Below are 24,559 nucleotides of genomic sequence, written 5' to 3'. Positions count from 1 at the left end.
AGGAAGCATGTGTTAGCCGACTGAGCACAAATTTGAGCTAAATATTAAACAGCATGAATGCTCTCTGGAAGCCTAAGGATTACGATGTTTAATGACGGGACAGAGTAGTATTGAGTTGTGTACACTTTACACAACACACTGAAACAACGCTGAATGAATTACGTAAATTCCTTAAAACGTGGTAGGAAGTCACAGACCTCCATCTCTGAGTAAAAGCAGTCATGATTCTATAAAACGAACCCGTTCTTCACACTTGTAGTTCCATCCCAGTTCTTGCTGTCAGGAACATTGATGTAAGATGCCCTCGCTGCCACTTATATGCCCGGCCATAAACATTATCAGGAGAGAAGGGAACAGAACAGTCACGTGACAGTCACGTGACGCCTCAGCTGACTGCAGCCCCTCCACCCACCCACCCTTCTGCTCTGCCGCCCTCGGCAGGTGGACGCCTATCTCCCAGCAGCAGTGGGCTCTGGGCCGTCGCAGGGCTACTAACCCCATTTGAACAGTCTGCTCACCAGGACGCAATTGTGTTTGCTCTCGGACCTGTTTAGGCCAATGTACTTGTTATTATAATGATGTACGTTAGTTAAAATATTGCATACACGGACGAAATATGAATGAGGAAAGAGAGTGGTTTTTCTATGACCTAAGCTAAATATTTTCAGAAGATTCAGGAAAGGGACTTCCCTGGTGGCGCAGTGGTTGGGACTCCGCACTCCCAGTGCAGGGGGCCGGGGTTTGATCCCTGGTCAGGGAACTAGATCCCGCATGCATGCCGCCACAACTAAGGAGCCCATGTGCCTCAACTGTGGAGCCGGCGAGCCACAACTAAGGAGCCCACAAGCTGCAACTAAGGAGCCCACCTGCCGCAACTAAGACCCAGTGCAACCAAATAAATAAATAAATATTAAAAAAAAAAAAAAGATTCAGGAAAGACAGATTGCTCTACATTTTTTTCTGTCTTACTAGGCAGGGGAAGGCAGCTGTAGAATATTTAGGGGACAGTCATAATCTAGAAGATTCTGCACTGATTTATTGCTTTACTAGTTCTTGCTCTTTAAAGAATGGAAAGTATAAGTGGTAGATGCATTTGGTTGTGATTTTCTTAAGAACTCCAATCAGCTAACCTATTTAAAAAAAAAACCAAGGTCCTGCATCAGAAATCAGTGAATTAATGTACATTTATTTGTTTTGAGTTAAAATGTTTTACGCATATTTGTAACATTTTTAACGGTTTCATTTCCTCTTGTAACTCATTTTTTCCACTGATGTATAACTACCATTTTTTTCTCATCTCATTTTGTGGTTAAATTATTTTATTATCACTCCATTTCAACACATTCATGTCCCCTCCCCCCTTACATCAGTTATCTAAAATAAAGCTACTACTTAAATGCATCTTTTCGTGGCACACTGTTTTATATGTGGAGAATATTGTTGAGACATAAATAGCGTTGTAGGCTTGGATGACTGATGTTTCTTACGTGAGGTCAGAACTGCCCCTTTTTCGTGTTTCCTTTCCGTCGGGCCATGAGCATTGGGCACGTGGCAGCAGCGGCGTGAGGCTGGGGGACGTGCACGTGGGCCGCCGGGCCTCAGCCGGGAGCAGCAGGTGCCGGTGTGAACACGGCAGCAGGGCCACGCTGTGATGCCCGTGGCTGCAACTGAGGTGACAATCAGGGAAAAAAGAGGTAAAATAGGACTGATTAGTCTCCTCCAATAGCCATCAAGTGTCCTGAGTTGCTCCGAGAGTCTCCTCAGAGAAGTCCATGCCCAGAGGGTTGCTCCTTTATTTCCTAACTGGTTACAGTGAAAAAGGGTGGAAAAGGATGCAATTAAAACTTTATATTCTGTTACTTCATTTGGTTAAAAAGCAAGTCTGTATGTAGGCCAGTTACTTTATTGCTCCATCTAATTTGCTTTAAAAAGAACTTCAGTAGAGTATGGCAGTTAAGAGGACAGATTCTGGAGATGAATATGCTTGGATTTGGATTTCTATTCTGGACCACTTGTTAGCTGTATAACTTTGCAAACATTACATAAACTCCCTAAGCCTCAGTTTCCTCACTTTAAAAAGGAGAAGAATAATAGTATCCATCTCAAAGGGTGGGTGTGAGGATTAAATGAGACAGTCCATTTAAATGCTTAGCACAGTACCAGGTACATAGTAGGCATTCAGTAAATGTTAGATGTTGTTTATTAATGTGTACCACGTGCCATAATAGTATATTGTTAATATAACATAGCACCTGTAGCAAAGGTGCCCAACAAATTTTTTATTGAATTTAGGTTTAAGTGGTCATTTCTACAGAATGTAGACTATTAGGCTAATTGTCAGAAGTGTACATTGTTCTAGACTTTGTGTGGGGAAATCACATTTGATGGTCACTACTGACTTGTCTCACGTTAGTGTTGTCCTTTGTGAGCATCGCCTGTGGTCTCTTGTGTAGAGTAGGTAATGCTGCCCACGTCAGCCTCTCTCCTCAGAAGCTCCTTTGTCTTTATTATCAGACTACTTATAATTTAATAGATCTTTGTCACACTGTTGATGGAAAGGAGAAGGAAATGTAAAAAGGTTCCTTTCTTTACGGAGCGTTCATGAGAAAGCCCTGGAAGACTTTTATCTCCAGTAACGCTGCCGTTCTTGCGTGGGAAACACTGTGGTGATCAGACAGTGGTAGAAAACAGTGTGACCTTCGCTCGTGTACAGACGTTTAAAAGTTGTAAACACCACTGAGATCTAACGGGAGCCTACGGGACCTTCGGAAGGCGAGGGTCAGTCACTCTAAGAAGCTCGCCTAGCTCCAAAAGCTATTTCTTGACTCTGTCATCTGATAGCTGAGAGGGCTGCACACCTGATCTGGATTTACTCAGTCTACCTTTTCTGTAAAACAATATATTTATTGCGCTGAATGTGGTAAATGAAGGGATGAGCGAGTTGGCAGGAGGCTAAAATAGGGAGAAAATGACCAACTGTCCTTCGGGGAGTTGGAGTTGGAACAGATTTGTAGAGGAGGTAGCATTCCAAGAAAAGGAAGACGTGACCAGAGTTGCTTAGAAGAGAATGATTTCAGGCCAAGAACATTTCCTGAGAGGCAGCAATGGATGACTAAATGAAGTGGGTGGTATAGAAAATGGAAAATGGTGGACGGGATGTTAGCTGAACAAACACGTACTGAGTGCAGCTATGTACCTGGTGCTGAAGGGAGAAAAACAAGCAAGCATCAGGCCAAGATCTCACTACTTCACTGCTTAATAGGAGAGACAAGAGTGAATCTGCTAATGATAACACGGTGTGCTCGGTGCTTTACTAACAGCATGTCCAAAGTCCTGTGGACGGGCAGAGAACAGAATGGTTAATTATGCACCAGTAGGAGGGGTTCATAGTAAGGTTAACTTAAACAAAGTAGAAAAGTGGAAGAGTCATCAGGAAGAGGAACAGGGCCTGCTGAGCTCAGAAACGGTGTGAACAACATTGGGGAAGGGGGATGCACATGTGATGGGATTTGGAGGTTGTACGGGACAGGAGCAGGCAGTGAGACGTGATGAAACTAAGTGTGGCTAAAGCATGTAGCTCGTGTTTAATTACAAGAAAGATTACTCTAGTTGTTGTTTGGAGAGGAAAACACTGCAAACGTCAAGAGCTCCCTGTTGGCTTTTTTGCTACCATGGTGAGGGCTTACCACTGAGCAGCGACTGGGAACAGAGAGAAAGGGTGGACGGGAGGGGTGATACCAGGAGGGTTTGGCAACATTAGGATGGGGATGGTGAGGAAGAAAAATGGGATGAAATGATCCCATTTTCTAGCTCAAGTGTCTGGGTGGATGTTATTACCAAAAACCGGTTTTGGATTACAGAGAGGAAGCAAGAATTTGAGGCAGAGAAGGGAGAAAGAGAATGTACTGTATTTCTGACATTTTGAGTTTGAAGGTCCTGAGGAACATCCAAATAGAGATATCCAAGAAGCAGCTGGAAATACGTGTCAAAAATTAAAGAGGGTGTGTGTGTGTGTGTGTACTTATTTATTTAAGAGTCATCAGCATGTAGAGGTGATAATTAAAACTACGGAAACAGAGTCAGCCTTCAGAGAGAGTATTTACAGTCAGAAGATGGCCTAGGACTGTGTCTTAGAGAACAACCAACATGTTCAGTTTGGGAAGAAAATGTTCTCATTGTGTGTGCATATACTCTGAAGTCATAGCACAAAATAAACAAAACAAACAAACAAAAGTATTCTAGCATACTCCCAAATCTTGTAAATCAATGCACTTATTCATGCATTTTGGGGATTACATCTAACATGGTCATAATAAATTTACATAGTTGCCAAGGAGGGGGAAGTCATAGTAAACTGTCATGGTTTTATTTTCTGTTCTTTGTTCCACTTCTCTCTCTAGTAATGAAGATAATAGAGAATTGACTATATTAGTGATGTGTGATCTTCTAAACAGCCTATTTTGCCCTTAAAAAATTCTGCTTTAAAGCCTCAATAAATTTAAGAAAACTGAAATCATATCAGGCATCTTTTCCGACCACAACGCTATGAAGCTAGAAATCAACTACAAGAAGAAAACTGCAAAAAACACAAACACATGGAGGCTAAACAATATGCTACTGAACAACCAGTGGATCACTGAAGAAATCAAAGAGGAAATCAGAAAATACCTTGAGACAAATGAAAATGAAAACACGACCATCCAAAACCTACAGGATGCAACAAAAGCAATTCTAAGAGGGAAGTTTATGGTGATACAAATTTACCTCAGGAAACAAGAAAAATCTCAAACAACCTAAACCTTATGCCTAAAGCAACTAGAGAAAGAAGAACAAACAAAACCCAAAGTTAGCAGAAGGAAAGAAATCAGAGCATAAATAAATGAAATAGAGACTAAAAAAACAATAGAAAAGATCAATGAAACTAAAAGCTGGTTCTTTGAAAAGATAAGCAAAATTGATAAACGTTTAGCCAGACTCATCAAGGAAAAAAGGGAGAGGGCCCAAATCAATAAAATCAGAAGTGACAAGGAAGTTACAGCCTACACCACAGAAATACAAAGGATCATAGGAGACTACTGTGAGCAACTATATGCCAATAAAGTAGACAACCTAGAAGAAATGGACAAATTCTTAGAAAGATACAAGTACAATCTCCCAAGACTGAACTAGGAAGAAATAGAAAATATGAACAAACCAATTACCAGTACTGAAATTGGATCAGTAATTTTAAAACTCCCAAGAAGCAAAAGTCCAGGACCAGATAGCTTCACAGATGAATTCTACCAAACATTTAGAGAAGAGTTAACACCTATCCTACTGAAACTATTCCAAAAAATTGCAGAGGAAGGAACACTTCTGAACGCATTCTATGAGGCTACCATCATCCTGATACCAAAACCAGACAAAGATATCACAAAAAAAAAATTACAGGCCAATATCACTGATGAACATAGATGCAAAAATCTTCAACAAAATACTAGCAAACCGACTCCAGCAATACATTAAAAGCATCATACATCATGATCAAGTGGGATTTATCCCAGGGATGCAAGGACTTTTCAATATTCACAAATCTGTCAGTGTGATATACACCACATTAACAAATTGAAGAGTAAAAATCATATGATTATCTTAGTAGATGCAGAAAAAGCTTTTGATAAAATTCAACATCCATTTATAATAATAAAAAAAAAAACTTCTGAAAGTGGGCATAGAGGGAACATACCTCAACATAATTAAGCCATATACAGTAAACCCATAGCTAAGATCATACTCAATGGTGAAAAGCTAAAAGGATTTCCTCTAAGATCAGGAACAAGACAAGGATGCCCACTGTTGCCATTTTTATTCAACATAGTTTTGGAAGTCCTAGCCACAGAAATCAGGGAAGAAAAAGAAATAAAAAGAATCCAAATTGGAAAAGAAGTAAAACTGTCACTGTTTGCAGATGACATGCTACTATACATAGAAAATCCTAGAGACACTACCAGAAAACTACTAGAGCTCATCCATGAATTCAGTAAAGTTGCTGGATATGAAATTAATATGCAGAAATATGTTGCATTTCTATACACTAACAACAAAATATCAGAAAGAGAAATTAAGGAAACAGTCCCATTTACCATCACATCAAAAAGAATAAAATACCTAGGAATAAACCTACCTAAGAAGGCAAAAGACCTGTACTCTGAAAACTGTAAGACGCTGATGAAAGAAATTGAACACAACATGATGGAAAGATATACCATGTTCTTGGATTGGAAGAATCAGTATTGTTAAAAGACTATACTCCCCAAGGCAATCTACACATTCAGTGCAATTCCTATCAAATTATCAGTGGCATTTTTCACAGAACTAGAACAAAAAATTTTTTTAATTTATATATATGTAAACACAAAGACCCCGAATAGCCAAGACAATCTTGAGAAGGAAGAACAGAGCTGGAGGAATCAGGATCCCTGACTTCAGACTATACTACAAATCTACAGTGATCAAAACAGTAAGGTACTGGGCACGAAAACAGACACACGGATCAACAGAACGGGATAGAAAGCCCAGAAATAAACCCACACACTTATGGTCAATCTATGACAAAGGAGGCAACAATATACAAAGGAGAAAAAGTCTCTTCAGTAAATGGTGCTGGGAATACTGGACAGCTGCATGTAAAAATATGAAATTAGAACATTCTCTAACACCATATACAAAAATAAACTCAAAATGGATTAAAGACCTAAATGTAGGACTGGAAACCATAAAACTCCTAGAGGAAAACATAGGCAGAACACTCTGACATAAATCGCAGCAATATCTTTTTCGGGCCGTCTCCTAGAGTAATGGAAATAAAAACAAAAATAAATAAATGGGATCTAATTAAACTTAAAAGCTTTTGCACATCAAAGGAAACCATAAACAAAACACAAAGACAATCTACAGAATGGGAGAAAATATTTGCAAACGATGCTACTGACAAGGGATTAATTTCCAAAATATACAAACAGCTCGTACAGTTTAATATATATATATATATAAAAAAAAAAACCCAATCAAAAAGTTGGCAGAAGGCCTAAACAGACGTTTCTCCAAAGAAGACACAAAGATGGCCAACAGGCATATGGAAAGATGTTCAGTATTGCTAATCATTAGAGAGATGCAGATCAAAACTACAATGAGGTATCACCTCACACTCGTCAGAATGGTCATCATTATAAAGTCTACAAATAATAAATGCTGGAGAGGGTATGGAGAAAAAGGAACCCTACTACACTGTTGGCGGGAAGGTAAATTGTTACAGCAACTACGGAGAACAGTATGGTGGTTCCTTAAAAAACTGAAAATAGAGCTACCTTATGATCCTGCAATCCTACTCCTGGGCATATATCTGGAGAAAACCATAATTTGAAAAAATACAACCCACTGTTCATTGCAGCACTATTTACAATAGCCAAGACATGGAAGCAACCTAAATGCCCATCGACAGATGAATGGTTAAAGAAGATGTGGTGTGTATAGTATAGTATAATATAATATGTAATATAATGGAATACTATTTAGCCATATAAAGGAACGAAATAATGCCATTTGCAGCAACACGGTTGGACCTAGAGATTATCATATTAAGTGAAGCGAGTCAGAGAAAGACAAATATGATATCACTTATATGTGGAATCTAAAAAGAAAAAAGGATACAAATGAACTTATTTACAAAACGGAAATAGACTCACAGGCATAGAAAACAAACTTATGGTTACCAAAGGGGAAAGGTGGTAGGGAGGGATAAATTAGGAATTTGGGATTAACATATACACACTACTATATGTGAAATAGATAAACAACAAGGACATACTGTATAGCACAGGGAACAGTACTCAGTATCTTATAATAACCTATAATGGAAAAGAATCTAAATATATATATATGTATAACTGAATCACTTTGACATACAATTGAAACTAACACAACATTGTAAATTAACTATACTTCAGTTTTAGATTCTGCTTTAAACTTAAGTCTTTACATGTCATTGTGCTAGGTTTATTGGATTTCACTGATTGAATGTAGTCTGATTGTTTCAAGGAAACTAGTCATTTTAATCATTATGCTAAACTTTTCTCTTTAAAAATGATCATGCTAGTATGTTATTAGTTACTTTAATTGCTCTTTCCCTCCCTAGGAGCTGATGCAACAGAATGGGATTGGTTATGTGTTAAATGCCAGCAACACCTGTCCCAAGCCTGACTTTATCCCTGAATCTCATTTCCTGCGAGTGCCTGTGAACGATAGCTTTTGTGAGAAAATTTTGCCGTGGTTGGACAAATCAGTAGATTTCATTGGTGAGTAGCTCAAGTAATATTACAAGCCCTTTGGGTTATAGTCTCATGTAGAGGTGTATCCCTGCCTCCCTTCCTCCCCTTTTTTTTTCATTAGAGAAAAGGAACCTATTTCATACAGTTCGGAAGTCTGAAAACACACGATGCTGCTTATCTCGCTTAGCGGCCAAGGTGATGTGTGTGTGCCGTGCCATCCCGAAGGGACTAGCCTTGTGACATCCTAGCTAACCTTAACACTACCAGGGTCAAGCCTAATGGGATCTGTGATTATGTATTGGCAAGTGTTTGAAAATCGGTTGAACTTTTGGGATTAAACTTTTTACCCGCTTCGTCAAATCCTATAAAAGACTTTTGGAAACTGTGGTGGCATTCCTTAAACTGTTTCTGCCTTGCTGCTATGTTTTCCCCAGAGAAAAGTCAAATCCTGTGAAAACAAATCCCATTACATTTAAAGTCTTTATGTCACAAGATTCCTAAGCCTCAGTCCGTGTGCCAGTAATTTCAAGTAGTATTGGATCTAATGAAATTCCAACACACACACACACACACACACACACACACACACACACACACACACTCTAATACCTGTGTGGTCGTTCCTTGGCATTGTCTGTGACAGGGTCTGGTGCGGACCGTACTTTGTTCTGCTCACTGGGCCCGTCAGCCCTGGAGCCTCCCTGACTCCCAGCTTCTGGCGCTGTTGTGACATTTTGGTGCCTCGGGATCAGGTCTGCTGGTAGGAAATCGATGATGTGTATTTGAAATGTGGTTTTGGTGGAAAGTGGCTAAACCGAGGAGACGCGTTCTTTGCTCTTGAGCAGCATAACAGGGTGTGACTCTTGATGTCCGTGTGAAGAGTTTTCGTTAGTTTTCCCCCTAGTCACACAAGTTTGAGTACCCTCATCCATAATTAAATACTCTGAATTGGTTACTGAAAGTTCAAAAAAAAAAGAACTAGTTCCTTTTAAACAGTGAAACTATGTAAATTAAGCCCCTCACTATATCCTTTCATCTGCGAGAGGAATTTTCTAGACAGTGCTTTTGGAACTTCGGGCAATTCTGAAACAGATCTCTTTTTTTCAAGATTTCAGATTGCCAAGTCGTCTCCTCTTTAATTGGCATGCATTCTGTGAAACACCTGAAGATAAATGGCTTGATAATTCACATTAAAATAATCACAAACAAAACTCCCCAAATTAATCCTTCCCACTATTCTACTTCTAGGAAATATTCAGCATATCGTTCAACGTTTGCCTCTTTAAAAGACGACAGTTATAGTTAATGTTCCCATTGCATGTCACATTGATCCAGAGATGACTGGCTCTAATTTCAGCTAAAAGTGCGATTTCAGAATCTATTTAGAATAGAACCTGATTCTGTTAAGTCATGACAATGTCTAAGCTTTAGGAGGTTGGTAGAAAAGAGAGAATATGAATAACTTTGCCCCCAGCTTACTTTCTTCTTTCATTGGAGCTCTTGGCCACTTTTAATTCCTACAAAAGGAATTTTACCATGTTGCTGGTTGGTGAAATACCCACCCAAATACGTATCGTGATTTATTGTATATCTGAAGATATTTTCACTTACCAGTAGTTCACTTGCTTGGCCCTGTTTACTGTGAGGGCCACCATCCTTTTCCCACCCAGACGATCCAGGGCAACACGTCCAGCCCACTGTGGAGTTCAGCCCATGTTCACTACAGTTGCTAGTCTCGTCCAGGCTGTTTTAAGCTATGGTTAGTCATGGCAGAGAATATAATTTGAAGACATACCCTCATACCAGCACTTAATAACTTACAGGCTCATACTTTTCATTATTCAGGTTAAATTTCAATAAGTTTGTTTGTTCAGTAAGGTTTGTTGGAAGGACGCAGCTTTCATGGGGTGTTGCCTTTACTCCTAGTGGACGCAGGCAGCGGCGAGCGCGTTTACCCGTCTGTGCCCCGAGTCACTGCCCAGGGCCCCCGGCCCAGCTGGCTGCTCGCACGGGCTCCTGCTCCGCCTCACCCACCGCAAACTCAGGGCTTCTGTAGGCAATCCGGGGAGGTAATTAAGAGTATGCGCTTTGGAGCCAAACTGTATTTGATTATCAGTTAAGTGATTCCAGGTGAGTTACTAAAACTTCTGTTCCTCAGTTTCCTGATCTGGAGACTAAAGATAATGTTTCTACCTTTCAGGGATGTTGTTCGGATTGAAATAGATGATGCATGTAAAACACCTGGCAAGGTGCCTGACGCATAATTGGCTCTAATAAATAGTAGCTTTATTTTAAAAATTATCTAAGTCCTTTTCTGTTTTTTCTTAGAGCTGTACTCTGTCACCTCTGTTATTTCTTCCTTCTTTTTAGCCTCTTTAACTTCTCCCTGTCACTGACTCCCTCTTAACCCATTTCATTTGTTATCCTCTCTCTCTTTTTTAACCTAGAATTGATAAAACAGAAAAAACTGAAAAATAGATAAAATTGAAAAAATAGATATATCTTGTTTAATTCCTGGATTGTTGTAGTGGCAACCTGCTTTTTTTTATTTCCAGTTTTCCCCTTCAGTGCCTTCTTGTTGCCCCCTATTCAGGAACCTGCAGAGGCTCCTTAAGTGCCTCGAGTCCTTAGCCCAACATTCCCAGACTCTCCAACACCTGCTTCCCACCTCTGACCCCTCCTCTCCGGTCACTTCCCGCCCAGCGTGCACCAGCCAAGGCTGTTTTCTGAGTGGTTGTCCAGCCCCACCGTGGGTCTTTCTCAAATGTTTCCCTTCTCCTCTCCGCCAGGTCGACAGGTATTACCTCCTTTGCCTTAAGAGACTCAGTTTAGCACTCAATTCTGCCAAGAAATGTGTTCTAATGAACCCCACTTCAGTATAATCACTTTTTAGTTTGATTTTTAAAATACATCATCAAAGCAGTTGTAATTGTAAAAACAGTATAAGTACCACGCGGAACATTTGAAAAAGAAACCTGTAACCTCAACATCCTAACACATCTGTTATCATTGCTTTATTTCCTTCCAGCCTTTTTCGAATTTTTTATAAAGATTACCTTTTAAAATATGTATCGGTCAGCCAGCCAGTATTTACTGGGTTCACACTGTGTGCTCAGTGTTAAACCCTTTGGGGGAGTGTTAGAAGCAAGACCCTTCTTGGTCCTCCTAGTCTAGTTTCGCGATAATTATTAAAAATGATGAGAGAGTACTGTCAACATTAAAAATATATTTAAAGCCAGCCTCCTTCCAATAAGAATTTGAAGCAGCTTACAGTAAGAGGTCGGGCTCAAAAGATAACACACATGCACACACGTACCCATTAAAGTGGGACAGAAGGGCAAGAACCAGGTAATATGGGACTAGGAAAGGCACAGTAAAATCTGAATTACAGTTATCTCTTGAAATTGAGTGAACACCTTAGCTTTGGGCTTCTTAGCAGCCAAGGTGAAAGAGGAAATACTAACAGTAGTATAGGCTAAATACTGAATAGTTGCTAGGAGGAAGAGAGCTGTGTAGCCCAGGAAGGCTTGGACTTTACGTACATGTGTTTATAGACTGTTAGGTTGTATAGCGTGTCCTTTTTTCTTTGTTTCAATGTTGTTTTGTGTTCGTTTGTTATTGTTTTATTGTGTTTGATTTCCCTGTCTAAAGGGAAGCTGCTTGATTGTTCATGTAGTACCTTAAAGCTCTATGGTGTTTTGTACATAACAAACAATAAGTCCTATACGTTGGGAATTTGTTGTATGTATAACAGAGGTGGTGAGATTGAAGTGTTATTGTATTGTATATTGTATCATTCAGCTGCCAGAGCAGATTCCCTGGATACCTTGTTAATTACAAGAACTTTAACATAAGGTTTGGTAAACTTTTGGTAGTTATCAATGAAAACAAGGATGAAAAGGGAAGAATTTAGCTCATGGCAGCAGCGTGCGGGTAAAGGGTAAGCACATACGTAATTGTTCAGATATAAGGTAGTCACTGTACTGGCTAAAATGGTAGTTGCTTCCAGGCTGTGGGATAACTTCATCCATGTCCACGAGAAAGCTTTTAAAGCTCACCTACAGTGAGAGATGGCAGTACCGTGCGATCGAATTTCCTTGGTTCTTGGTTCTAACAGTGTCCACGAGTCCTTCTACCATGTTACGGGGAATTAGCATGATGCAGTCAGACAGTATCTCTTGGATATCAAGGAAGAGGTCAGAGTTCCCTTGGTCCTCATTAAGGTGACCTACTGAAACTGATTCATGGTACACACATGGCTTCTTCTTAAATTCAGCAAGTAAAGTTAAGTGAGCCACTTTATGACACACAGAAAAGTCTCCCAGAGAAAGATAGGGAAATTATAGGAAGGTGGATTCTGTGAGTCGGCATTTTACAAATTGCTTGACTTGGCGTCTCTTTGCGTCGTGATGTGGTATCACTGTGATTAAGTCTCTCCCCGTCCCCACCTCCCTGCTTTTTACACAGTTAATGTGTGTCGCATATGTTTAAAATGAAAAAAAATTTTTTTAATTTAATTGCTCATATATATCAAATCATTATGTCATACACCTAAAGTACAATGTTATATGTCAATTATATCTCAAAACTGGAAAAAAATGTATCTCTTACGTAATTCGAAAAAAACTTAACTATCAGACAACATAGGTAAACAAAATATTAGCTAAATCTTAGGATTTTGGATGTTATTTTCTTTATACTATTCTGTATTTCTGAAGTTTTCTACACTAAACAAGTAGAATCACGTGATCACAATGTGTGATTTATACTCAGGGAAAGTTATTAAAATAATGTAAAAAATACATGGTGAAGAGTACTGAATAAGAGGCAAACTGAGTTAGGGACACATTGTTTATTAACACATGTGGACCTTCATTGTTCTATATGTAAATCGTGGGGAAATCATCTTCCCCTACCTCCTTAAAAGAATATTGAAAGGAAAAATAGGTACATAGATGGGCTTTACTTCGAGTTGCCAGATGAAAGACATTGTGTGAGTAAATGGAAATAAGATTTCACTGCTGAACAAAGTTGTCATTAATGACCCTTTCTGAATCTGACTCATACAGAGAAAGCAAAAGCCTCCAATGGATGTGTCCTAGTGCACTGCTTGGCAGGGATCTCTCGCTCTGCCACCATCGCCATCGCCTACATCATGAAGAGGATGGATATGTCCTTGGATGAAGCTTACAGGTGAGGACAGGAACATGCCCTGCGAGACTGGCTTCTCCTTTGACCTGAAGCATGAGAAGACGTGGAGGGGGTGGGGAGAGGGTGGTGGTGACCACGTTAAAGCAGATCATGATGATTTTAGTTACACTCTTTACAGGTGACTGGATTTTTAAATGGTTTTTCAAAGACTGGAGAAAAATGCATTTTTATCATTTAGCACTAATTCTGTGCTCACATGTATCAAGTTCATCCTCAGCTACTTTTTAAGTTTAAGGAAGAGCAAATACAGAGATCTCCATCCTGTTACTTGAGTTTATATCTTTGCCTAGTTGGGGAAATATCATTTGTTCTAATTTACACATGAGAAAGAAGCGCTCCAGGAGAATACTCATTATAGAATTCCTACCGTGCTTCAGATTTTGTGTCTCTTTCACTGTGGAAAAATCCCAATATATGCAAGTATAAAACCAAATAATTGTCAAACTCCATTCGTTGAGTAGAATTTCCTGCAATCTAGAGTTGCTTAGATTTTTTAAAGAATTTTATTGAAGTACATAGTTGATTTACGGTGTTGTGTTAAGTTCTGCTATACAGCAAAGTGATTCATTTATACATACATATATTCTTTTCATATTCTTTTCCGTGTGGTTTATCACAGGATGTTGAATATTGCTCCCTGGGCTATACAATAGGACCTTGTTGTTTATCCATCCTATATGTAATAGTTTGCATCTGCTAATCCCAGACTCCCAATCCTTCCCTCTCCCACACCCCCTCAGCAACCACAAGTCAGTTCTGTATGTCTGTGAGTCTATTTCTGTTTCATAGATATGTTCACTTGTGTCATATTTTAGATTCCACATGTAAGTGATATCATATGGTATTTGTCTTTCTCTTTCCGACTTACTTCAGTTAGTATGATAATCTCTAGGTCCATCCATGTTGGTGCAAATGGCATTGTTTCATTCTTTTTTATGGTTAACATTCCATTGTATGTATGTGTGTATGTGTGTGTGTATGCCACATCTTCTATATCCTTTCATCTGTTGATGGACATTTAGGTTGTTTCCATGTCTTGGCTATTGTGAATAGTGCTGCTGTGAACATAGGGGTGCATGTATCTTTTCAAATTATGGTTTTGTCTGGGGATATGCCCAGGAGTGGGACTGCTGGATCATATGGCAACTCTAGTTTTAGTTTTCTTGAGGAACCTCCATACTGTTCTCCATAGTGGCTGCACCAATTTACATTCCCACCAACAGTGTAGGAGGGTACCCTTTTCTCCACACCCTCTCCAACACGTATTTGTAGACTTAATGATGGTCATTCTGACCTGTGTGAGGTGATAACCTCATTGTAGTTTTGATTTGCATTTCTCTAATAATTAGCGATGATGAGCATCTTTTTCATGTGCCTATTGGCCACCTGTATGTCTCCTTTGGTGAAATGTCTATTTAGGTCTTCTGCCCATTTTTTGATTGGGTTTTTTTTTTTTTTTGTTATTGAATTGTACGAGCTATTTGTATATTTTGGAAATTAAGCCCTTTTTAGTCACATCATCATTTGCAAATATTTTCTCCCAGTCCATAGGTTGTCTTTTTATTTATGGTTTCCTTTGCTGTGCAAAAGCTTGTAAGTTTGATTAGGTCCCATTTGTTCATTTTTGCTTTTATTTCTATTGCCTTGGGAGACTGACCTAAGAAAACACTGGTACAATTTATGTTAGAGAATGTTTTGCCTATGTTCTCTTCTAGGAGTTTTATGGTGTCATGTCTTATACTTAAGTCTCTAAGCCATTTTGAGTTTATGTCTGTGTGTGGAGTGAGGGTGTGCTCTAACCTGATTTGCATGTGGCTGTGCATAGAGTTGCCCAGATTTTGAAGTGTATAATTTGGAGTGGGTTGCCTCCACCCCCCTTTCTCCAGGCAGAAGGCAGCCAGCGACAGCAGCACCGAGGACTGGGGTTGTGTTCAGGGACGCGTGAATCGGAGTCCTCTGTGTCGATAGAGGCGGTTAGTTTGCGTGTGATAAAGGATCAATAAATATAGGCACGTGGAGCCAGGCCTGCTGTAACAATTGGACTTTCTTCTAAAATTGGAAAATCTGGAAAAAAGAAATGAGCTACCTGAACAGCTTCTCACTTGAGGAAGGAACTGAGGAGGCGGGTCCTCCCTGTGTCCACATCACTCCTCGTCCTCCACTCTGGCTTCTCCCTAAGGTCCTCCTGCACCCGGTAGAAACCAGCAGGGAAGCCACCCTTATATCCTGTTACGAGGTCTCATCACGAGGATCCTGTATTTAAACTTGTCACAGTTGAGGCAATTATTTCTGGCTTCATTAATTTGCTTTAGGTGACTGATTTCCAAGGAGTTTATTTTGGATTTTTCTCTTTCCTCCTGATTCAAATACAAATTTTCAGTGTAGTTGCGCTCCTGCATCTTCTCAGAAGTGTCTTAAGGGTCAGGGGCCACTAAAGAATATATCTACTATTTCTAAAGAGTCTCTGTTTCTACATTGAAACATAAAAGCTGTTTATTACTAGTTTTGATCCCTTGATGACTCTTTTTTAAACCAGGTGGTTACAGATATGAACCCCGACATCAGACCTGGTTTTTTTCTTTTTTAATATTTATTGATTTGGTTGCGCTGGGTCTTAGCTGTGCAGGTGGCGTCCTTAGTTGCGGCTTGCCGGCTCCTTAGTTGCGGCATGCATGTGAGATCTAGTTCCCTGACCAGGGACTGAACCCGGGTCCCCTGCGTTGGGAGCGCAGAGTCTTAACCACTGCGCCACCAGGGAAGTCCCTAGACCTGGTTTTGAATCCCGGCACCATCCTTTGGTAGCTGTGTGATTTGGGGTAAGTCACCTAAGGACTCTCTGTATCTCTGTGATGGGGGTAATTACACCCACCTGACAGAGGGTAGTTTTGAGAGTTGCATGAGAGAATACTCTCTTTAGTGCATTAGCATAGTGCTTAGCAGACAGAGACCACTGTGTAGCTGGTTATTCTGTCAGTCACACTGAATCCGAAGGGAAGGAACTCGGAAGTGTGTGCTTTGATGCCCTGGCCATCTGATACTCTCTCTTTTGATCGTTAATTAAAAATGTGCAACGTCTTGAAGTGGCTGTGGGGCCTTTGATGTTGGGAGGCTGAAGGTGGCCCACGGCTGTTAAGCTGTACTTCTGGTGGCAGCGCCGGTCGGGGTGGGGGTGGGGGGGAGCGGTGTCATCCCAGGCGGTGAGGCAAGAATCATCTCTTACCAGTTGCACGGGAAGCCTTGGGTCCTTGAAAATAAGGAGGCTCAACCTAGAACTTTAGGGGCCTGGCCCCCTGCTTCCTAGCACCTCCGGGCTCAGGCTGTAAAGCTCCCCGATGCAGAGGCCCTCCTCTCCTCCTTGACCCTCTGCCCGAAGTTTTAAACCAGCCACCTGACAAAGGTCTTGGGAGGGTCTCTCTGATGATTCCGTCTCAGCTCTTCACTTGCTGTAGCTTAATAACATTCTTAACGATAACAGGTAGTCGTCAGATTCAAGCCTTTTTGGTTTTTTCCTCTTTTCATAGATTTGTGAAAGAAAAAAGACCTACTATATCTCCGAACTTCAATTTTCTGGGCCAGCTGCTGGACTACGAGAAGAGGATTCAGAGCCAGACCGGAGCGGCGGGGCCCAAGAGCAAACTGAAGCTGCTGCACCTGGAGAAGCCAAGCGAGCCCGTCCCCGTCCCCGTCGCCGTCCCCGCGGAGGGCGGGCAGGGAGGCCAGCCGCCCCTCGGGCCGCCCCGCGCCCGCCCCGCCGCCGCTCCCCCGGAGGCGGCGGGGCCCCGGCCTGCGCCCCCCGCCGCCCAGCCCTCGCCGCCCGACGACGGCCCCCTGGTCCAGGCGCTCAACGGGCTCCACCTGCCCGCGGACCGGCGGGAGGACAGCGGCCGCCTCAAGCGCTCCTTCTCCCTGGACATCAAGGCGGTGTCGCCGTCGGCCGGCGCGGCCGCGCCCCTGCGCGGTCTCTCCTCCCCGGAGGCGGCCCCGGAGGCCTACAAGCCCTCCTCCGCCCTGGAGGGCGCCGGCAAGCCGTGCCAGTTCTCCCCGGTGCGGGAGGTGTCGGAGCAGACGCCGGAGGCCAGCCCGGAGCGGGAGGAGGCCGGGCCCCCCCGGGGTCCCCAGCCTCCTAGGGCCCCCGAGGGCCAGGGCGCGCGGCCCCGCGCGGGGAGGCCGCTCCTGTCGCCCCTGCCCCGCAGCGGGAGCGTGGAGGACCACTGCCAGCCCCGCTTCCTCTTCGGCCTCTCGGCCAGCCAGCAGCACCTGGCCCCCTCCGCCGCCGCCGGGCTGGGCCTCGAGGGCTGGCACTCGGACATCCTGGCCCCCCAGCCCTCCGCCCCCTCCTTGGCCAAGAGCTGGTATTTCGCCCCTGAGCCCACTCACTTCTACTCGGCCTCGGCCGTCTACGGAGGCCACGCCGGCCCCCCGGCCTTCAGCTGCGGCCAGCTGCCCGCCTGCGGCGGCGACCCGGGCCACTCCGTGCGCCGGCGGCAGAAGCCCAGCGACAGGGCCGACTCCCGGCGCAGCTGGCACGAGGAGAGTCCCTTCGAGAAGCAGTTCAAACGCAGAAGCTGCCAGATGGAGTTTGGCGAGAGCATCATGTCCGAAAACCGGTCGCGGGAGGAACTGGGGAAGGTGGGCAGCCAGTCGAGCTTTTCAGGCAGCATGGAAATCATCGAGGTCTCCTGAGAAGAAAGACACTTGTGACTTCTATGGACAGTTTTTTTCCTCGTTCACAAAAAAATATTCCCTGTAAATCTGAAATATATATATGTACATACATATATATTTTTGGAAAATGGAGCTATGGAAAAGCAAAACACGGACCAACACCGTCGTTCTAACATCTGCATTTGAGAGAGCAGCTAGTGTTTCTCTCAACACAAGTGGAAGGGCAGAGGCTAGCTTTCCCCCCAGGCACATGAAACAATTCCATGCAGTGGACTGCACATCCTCTCGTTCTTACTAAATCGAGTTCTATTTGGTGTCAGAGGACAGAAGCGCCCACCATTTTCTTGTCGTGCTACAAAGAGAGATCTCAAATACTAGTCCTGTCCGGTCCCTTCCATAGTGCACCTTAGCGCTGAGACTGAGCCAGCCTGTGGGTCGGGCGGGGAGAACCTATTAGGAACAGAACCTAATGGTAAATCCAAGAGAAATGACCACATCCAAAGCTGATTCACACACCCACGCGCACCTGACAGCCGAGCGATGCGAGAGCATCGTTCTGCTGACCGACCATTAGGGGCCTTGCCAAGATCTACTATAGAGCAACCCCAGTACCTCAGACGGAAAGTCGGGGCTTTCACCACTACCAGGCTTGGTGGCCCGTTTTCTAGGCATTGTGAACAGGCAGGTAGCTAGTCACCCCTTTCAGACCAATGCAGACGGTCTCTGCACACATCTCCAGTTGGGCCTGGAGGGAGGGCGTTCATTTGTTCTTTCTTCTCAGCTTTGTGAAGAAAGGAAGGAAGCGATCTAGGATCAACTGAACAGCCAGGAATCTGGCAGCATCACGATTTAAGCTAAGGCTGGGAGGCTAAACAAGTCTACCTCCCTCTTTATAAATCAAAGAGTTGTTCGAGATGGGGCTGTCAACCCTTTCAATGAAGGTCAGTTTCAAGCCAGACGTGAATTTATTCGGCAGCAGCACAGCAGCACCGTCACGTCCTCAGCCGCGCTAGACAGCTTCCATTTCGGGTTCATCGCGCAGATGCGTTTTGGGAAAATGGAACGGTAAGGCAGAATTTCATAGGAAACTACCAGGAGGCAGAAAACCGCGGAAGGATTAGAGAAGGAACAGTTGCTGAGGAGACGCAGGAAACTTTTTCTCAGTGGTTTCTTCCCTTAGCATGCGACCAAGGTGGTATTTCTATAATTAGACTTTCATACTGATAGGGCTGAGAGAGGCTTTGGTAAGCAACGAATGTTCAGAGATAAACAGTGTAGGAAGGTGAGGAGAAGGTGGTTGAAGTTTGTTTCGTTGCAAGCAGAGCGGAAAGACACAGCCAAGCTGTTCTCAGAAACTAACCCCAGCATTTTTTAGTAGAACGGACATATCAGAGTGGAGCGGGACCAAGTGGTCTCAGTCCGTGACCTGCAATCACTATGGAATCAATCCTGGCAGCTGAAAAGAGGAGGTGATTAGAACAAGTACACAAGTGACAGTGCTTACCTGCTTTTAAACTTACGGGCTTGAGTTTCGTCAGCGACAGTCTGGTCCTGTTTTGAAGCCTTAGTTCACGTCAGCAGCTTTTTTTTAGGGTGGTGGGTGGGTGGTAGCAGTGTTCTTTACTGTAAGTGTAGCTAGTTGCTGACTCGTATCTCAGGTTTTTCTACGTGTGAGAAATGGACAGTCCTGTGAGTTGGATGTGACTTCATGTTTCCCATGGTGACTGCTAAAACCAGCATAGAATGACATGATTCAAAACCGACTTGATTGTGACGATTATGAGCTTCATAGAACATAACTGGTTATGCACAAATAATGGGCTATGATATGGGTATAAAATGAAGAGAGTAAACTGCGTAGGGAGTGCGTTGTTACCATACTGGAGAAGTTCTGTTAAGAGTGATTTAGCTTTTCTATATACATGTAAATTTTGGATGTAATCAGACATTATCAAGGTCTCACACAGTGATTTTCGATGTGTTATGTACACACGCACCAAACGTGTAACAGCTCCCTGCTTCCAGAGTCTGGTCACAACTGTGGAACGTTTTTGAGAAATGAAATTAACGGCTCCAGTGCTGTATGTTTCAGGAGGGTTGTGGGACTTGGTTTTAATGCGATCTCTGGGCGGAACTGGCCTTCCATCATTTGGGGTTTCTCTTGGCCACGGTCCCCTTCCTTCCTGTGACCGATGTGGTCCTGTGCTACACCCTTTGGTCCTTGATCACTAACGTCGAGTAATCAGCCCTTGGCATGGAGACTGCCCTGCCTGCCGAAGGGGCAGCCTCTCGGGCCAGCCCCAGAGCCACGCGGGAGGCTGAGGGCCGGGCAGGGCGGCGGCTGACTCTTTGCCGCGTGGAATCCGAGGGGGAGCCCTGGAGCCTACCAGGTGATACAGATGGTGATTTCATACGACAGAACTAGACTTCTACGTGAGAAATGCTGGAAAATGGTTTAGGACATTTGTAAAGTTAGGTGGGAAGACTGTATAAATGTTTAATATGAATATAGTGTTCTTTTGTAGTAAGGCAAGCTGTTGAATGGTTGAATTGTGCATTTCTCATTCTGATGTGTCATGAATGTTAATATGATGAAATAAAATCAAAACTGGTACCTGTTTATACATAAATATGAGAAAGGACCTCTCTCTACAGCATGTCCGAGTGGTGAAGGAGGCCTTGGTGGGACCTGGCCCGCTGTCCTCCCGCCGGAGGCATCAGCTGTGTCACGGGATCCATCATTCACAGGGAACACGCTCAGGCGCTAACAGTCTACGGCCATCGCCTTCATTCTTTAATGTGTACGCCAGACGCACAGTGTGGTGTAGAAACCTCCGATGACCTCAGGTTTGGTGACTGACTGAAACCAGACTAGGTATAAGGTAGGAAGAAAAAAGACCAGGTAAACATTTGTGGTGCGTTTTAATGTAATATGTGGACGGTTTTATAATCCTTATAGGAAAAACTGAGGGAGAGTAGTTATTTAATGATCTGTTCTCCATCCTTGCCATGTACATCATGCCCAGTGTCACATAATGCTTATAAGTGACACTGGGCATGATGACTTATGAGACTAGAAGCTCAGCCTCATCAGGTTGTTAGTAAAGAATTAGGCATTAAAGGAATAAAGCATTTACCTTCAGCGCAAGCAGATGGGATAGTGGCGGTAAGAAGAATCACAGGTGACATCATTTAAGTTGGTTGTGAAAGGCTTCTGAGTTGAAGTTAGATGTAAGGAAATTTAAAAACAAGAAGGATTGGACTGGGTGAGTGAAGACCAGAAGAGCTGTCATGACTAGGACCTTGCCACAAAAAGGAGGTGGGCGTGGGATAGAGGAGGAGAGGGCATGTGGAATAAATCTGCCTCGAGATGGGAGGTGGCAGGAGGCAGCAGGTGTCTCAGTGAGAGGCTTTGGATGGGAAGCTGGAGATGTTGGAAGGCCCGAAAGTCAAGCCAGTTACTACTTAAACGCAGACAGATCTGAGGGCCTCTTGGGGACCACCAGCCGCAGTAGGCTGGTGTCAAAGGACTAGTTTGGGTCTGACATCATCAGACCAGGGCTCAGGCTAAGGGGAAACGGGGAAGGTACAGATACTGGGACAAGTGAAGAACACCTGGTTATCCTCAGAACCTTCACTGTCATTTTGTCTTAGATACTCCTATCTGGTGGTTTTCGCTTTCTGACACTAAGCAGATATGTTTTAGGTCTAGTAAACAAAATTTAGGTCTAGGTGCTTTTCTCTGAATATTACTCTTCTGCCTCTATCAATGAAAGAGGGAAGCAAGGTATTTCTTGCATTCTGTGGGGCCCATTCATCCTTGTACAGCAAAATTATACTTGGTTATATCTTTACAATGTTGCAAAATCAACTGGAGAATTACACCACCATCTTGGAAGATGTTTACAAGTCAATCATATTGTTGCAGTTTATGTGCATATAGATATCAAACTGGGTTTATGTAAAAACAAATTTCATTCCTTCGGTTCTGGCTAACACACCAGAGTCAGTTGGAAATGCTTTCCCATAGGACATGCAGAATGTTACCTTGTAGGAGGGTGTCATAGGCAAACAGGATAACTGGGAGAGGGTTAGCTCAGCTGTGGCCTGGGTTCTCTGGCCAGGGAAAGTATGACAGTTTCAAAGACTGAATTAAAAATACTTGGTTCACAGAAGCTTTTGGCATAAATCATGCTTCACTATATAGAAAAGGTAGCAGTAGGAATATGCCTTGATTGGTGAAGAAAATTAATCGTCAGTAAATTCTATCATGTCCTATGTTGACACTGATGACCCTGGACAAATTCCTAAGAGCAATGGACACACACACACACACGCAGCTCACCGCATGAGATACTGCTCATACTAATAAGCAACTAGATTTAGTTGCCAAAAAAGTTTTAATGTTATGGTTTGAAGCATGTGAATAATTAAGTTATCTGGTTACCATTTCCCTCTGTAGTCACAACATTTGAATGGAAGGTACATGCCTCGTGTGTGTGCAAGAAATTCAGTGTTACTTATTATAAACCAATAAACAACAATGACATCTCTGAGGCACTATGTAGCTCTTAACAAAGGAATGAAAGTCAGGGTAGGGGAAAGAAAAGCAAAATTACTTCCCTCACAATTAAGAAAAAACATACACCGAAAAATTCCACAAGAAGAAAACATTTCCCTTCTCTCCACGCTGCCCTTCAATCTTTAGTATCAACATGATAAGTAATTTCCGACTGAATACTACATATCTGGGTTTAGCTGAGGTGTAAACAAAACAGGAAGACAAAATTTTCACTTACTCTAGGATTTTAATACGTGTTTGTTCACAGCTCTCATTACTGAAGATTCCTTGTTTTCCTTGGGATTTGCTAGGGGAAATGCCAAAGCTAAATAAGTTCTACAAATCAACCCAAAAGAGTAAGTGGCACATGTAGTTCCCCAGGGCCGTTAGTTTACGTAGCCTTGGGAACAGCATGTTTATAATACCTATAATGTACCTTTTTCACACGTCGGAGGAGAAAGCAAAGAAATAAGCTAGAGAATGCTTTACCAAAGACAAACAAACCAAACCAATTTCTTGAGTGCACTTAGAATATGGAATCCTTAAAAACTCATTTCATCGAATATTCACTCTGGCAGAGAACATAAGTTACTAAGAATGATAAAACTTTGAGGGAAATAAAGATGTGAAATCTATAAAATCATTATAAAGCTGCCCATGAAATCTATCACTTGCTCTTAACCCCACAATTCATTTATTGTAAACTTATATGCACATAATACGAGGGGTGAAGGCCTTTCTACTGATCTTCCACTTCAACTAGTGAAACAAGGAGGCTGCAGTATAGCGGCCTGTTGGATGGGGTTCATCACTAGAGGTGAAGAGACTGACAAGCAGGACAGGTCCTTAAAGGAAGCGAGCCACTGACACCTGTCTAATTCATAGTTAACAAAAAGAAGGAAAGAAGCTCTCCCTTGGCAACTCAGAATTTAAAGTCACTACCAAGACCTAGGGCCACTGCTCAGACACAACAGGCAAAGATGCTCCTCACTGTTTCTCGAGGGTGATGTACCAGAACCGCAGACTTGGGATCTAAGAGCTGGAAGGGGCGTGAGACCCCACCCAGACCACCCTAGAGGGGGTGGAAACTTCCAGCCAGGGCTCTTTGACAACCCCAGGCAGCCTCCCCATCCCTGAAACATCCGGGAGCGTCCAGCTAGGTCACTGGTCATTAACCAACAGAGATCCAGCATTACTGTCTCTTGAAACAGGAAACCCCTCAGATTCCTAGAATCCATTGGAAAAAGTAAACTATTGAGGAGGGAAAAGTAAAATGTTACCAGTCAGGGTTCAATCAGAGAAGCACCACCAGGAATGATGTAGAATAAGGAGGTTGTTCAAGAGACTCACCTTAAGCAATTAATTAAAGGAGCTGATAAGAGTCCCTGCTGCGCTGTTTCTTCTTCACCAGGAGTCGCTGGGCAGGTGGTCCAGAAAACAGCTGGATGTGCAGTGGGGGATGGATGGTAAGTGGCGGAGAGCCAAGACACCTGAAGCCTGCAAGCAACAAGCTGGAACCACATCTGTCTCCCACCAGAACCCACGCTGGCTCTTCCCTTCTCTCAGCCCTCATCCTCCCTGCTGCAGAAGACCTACGGAGAAGTTAGTCCTCATACCCGGCCCGGGATCTGGAAAAGCTGAAGGCAGAGCTCTGTGGAGCCGGAGGAGCTGCTGCCCACACGGAAAGTGCAACAGGGCCTGACTGACAGCGACTTTCATCAAATACACATGGATGCTGCTTCAGTTCCACTGACAAATCTCATGCAAATTTCTCTTGTGGCCAACCCTAACCAAAAAGGAACAGGGAAGGGAATTC

The 24,559-nt window shown here is 43.1% G+C and overlaps 1 protein-coding gene and 1 long non-coding RNA gene across 8 annotated transcripts in view; one reads left to right on the top strand and one right to left on the bottom strand.

Annotated features, from left to right (window-relative positions):
- Positions 1-20,812, top strand: part of DUSP16 (dual specificity phosphatase 16) — an 84,619-nt gene extending 63,807 nt beyond the window's left edge. For all 7 annotated transcript variants that reach the window (XM_059935327.1, XM_059935321.1, XM_059935323.1 and 4 more), the window contains 3 exons: positions 8,174-8,333; positions 13,376-13,499; positions 17,039-20,812. In XM_059935327.1, the coding sequence (XP_059791310.1) occupies positions 8,174-8,333; positions 13,376-13,499; positions 17,039-18,200 (1,446 nt within the window). In that variant the 3' untranslated portion in view covers positions 18,201-20,812. The remainder of the gene's footprint in view (positions 1-8,173; positions 8,334-13,375; positions 13,500-17,038) is intronic.
- LOC132373007 (uncharacterized) lies at positions 1,248-10,038 on the bottom strand. Its single transcript, XR_009505320.1, has 3 exons — positions 9,918-10,038; positions 8,916-9,060; positions 1,248-1,667 (listed from the first exon to the last, which is right to left on the bottom strand). It is a non-coding gene; the product is annotated as an uncharacterized LOC132373007 (long non-coding RNA).
- Positions 20,813-24,559: the final 3,747 nt, after the last annotated feature.

The sequence above is a fragment of the Balaenoptera ricei genome, chromosome 10, assembly GCF_028023285.1.
Source record: "Balaenoptera ricei isolate mBalRic1 chromosome 10, mBalRic1.hap2, whole genome shotgun sequence".
NCBI lineage: Eukaryota > Metazoa > Chordata > Mammalia > Artiodactyla > Balaenopteridae > Balaenoptera > Balaenoptera ricei.
The sequence above is the reverse complement of the archived record's forward strand: the minus strand, read 5'-3'. Positions and strand labels throughout refer to the sequence as shown.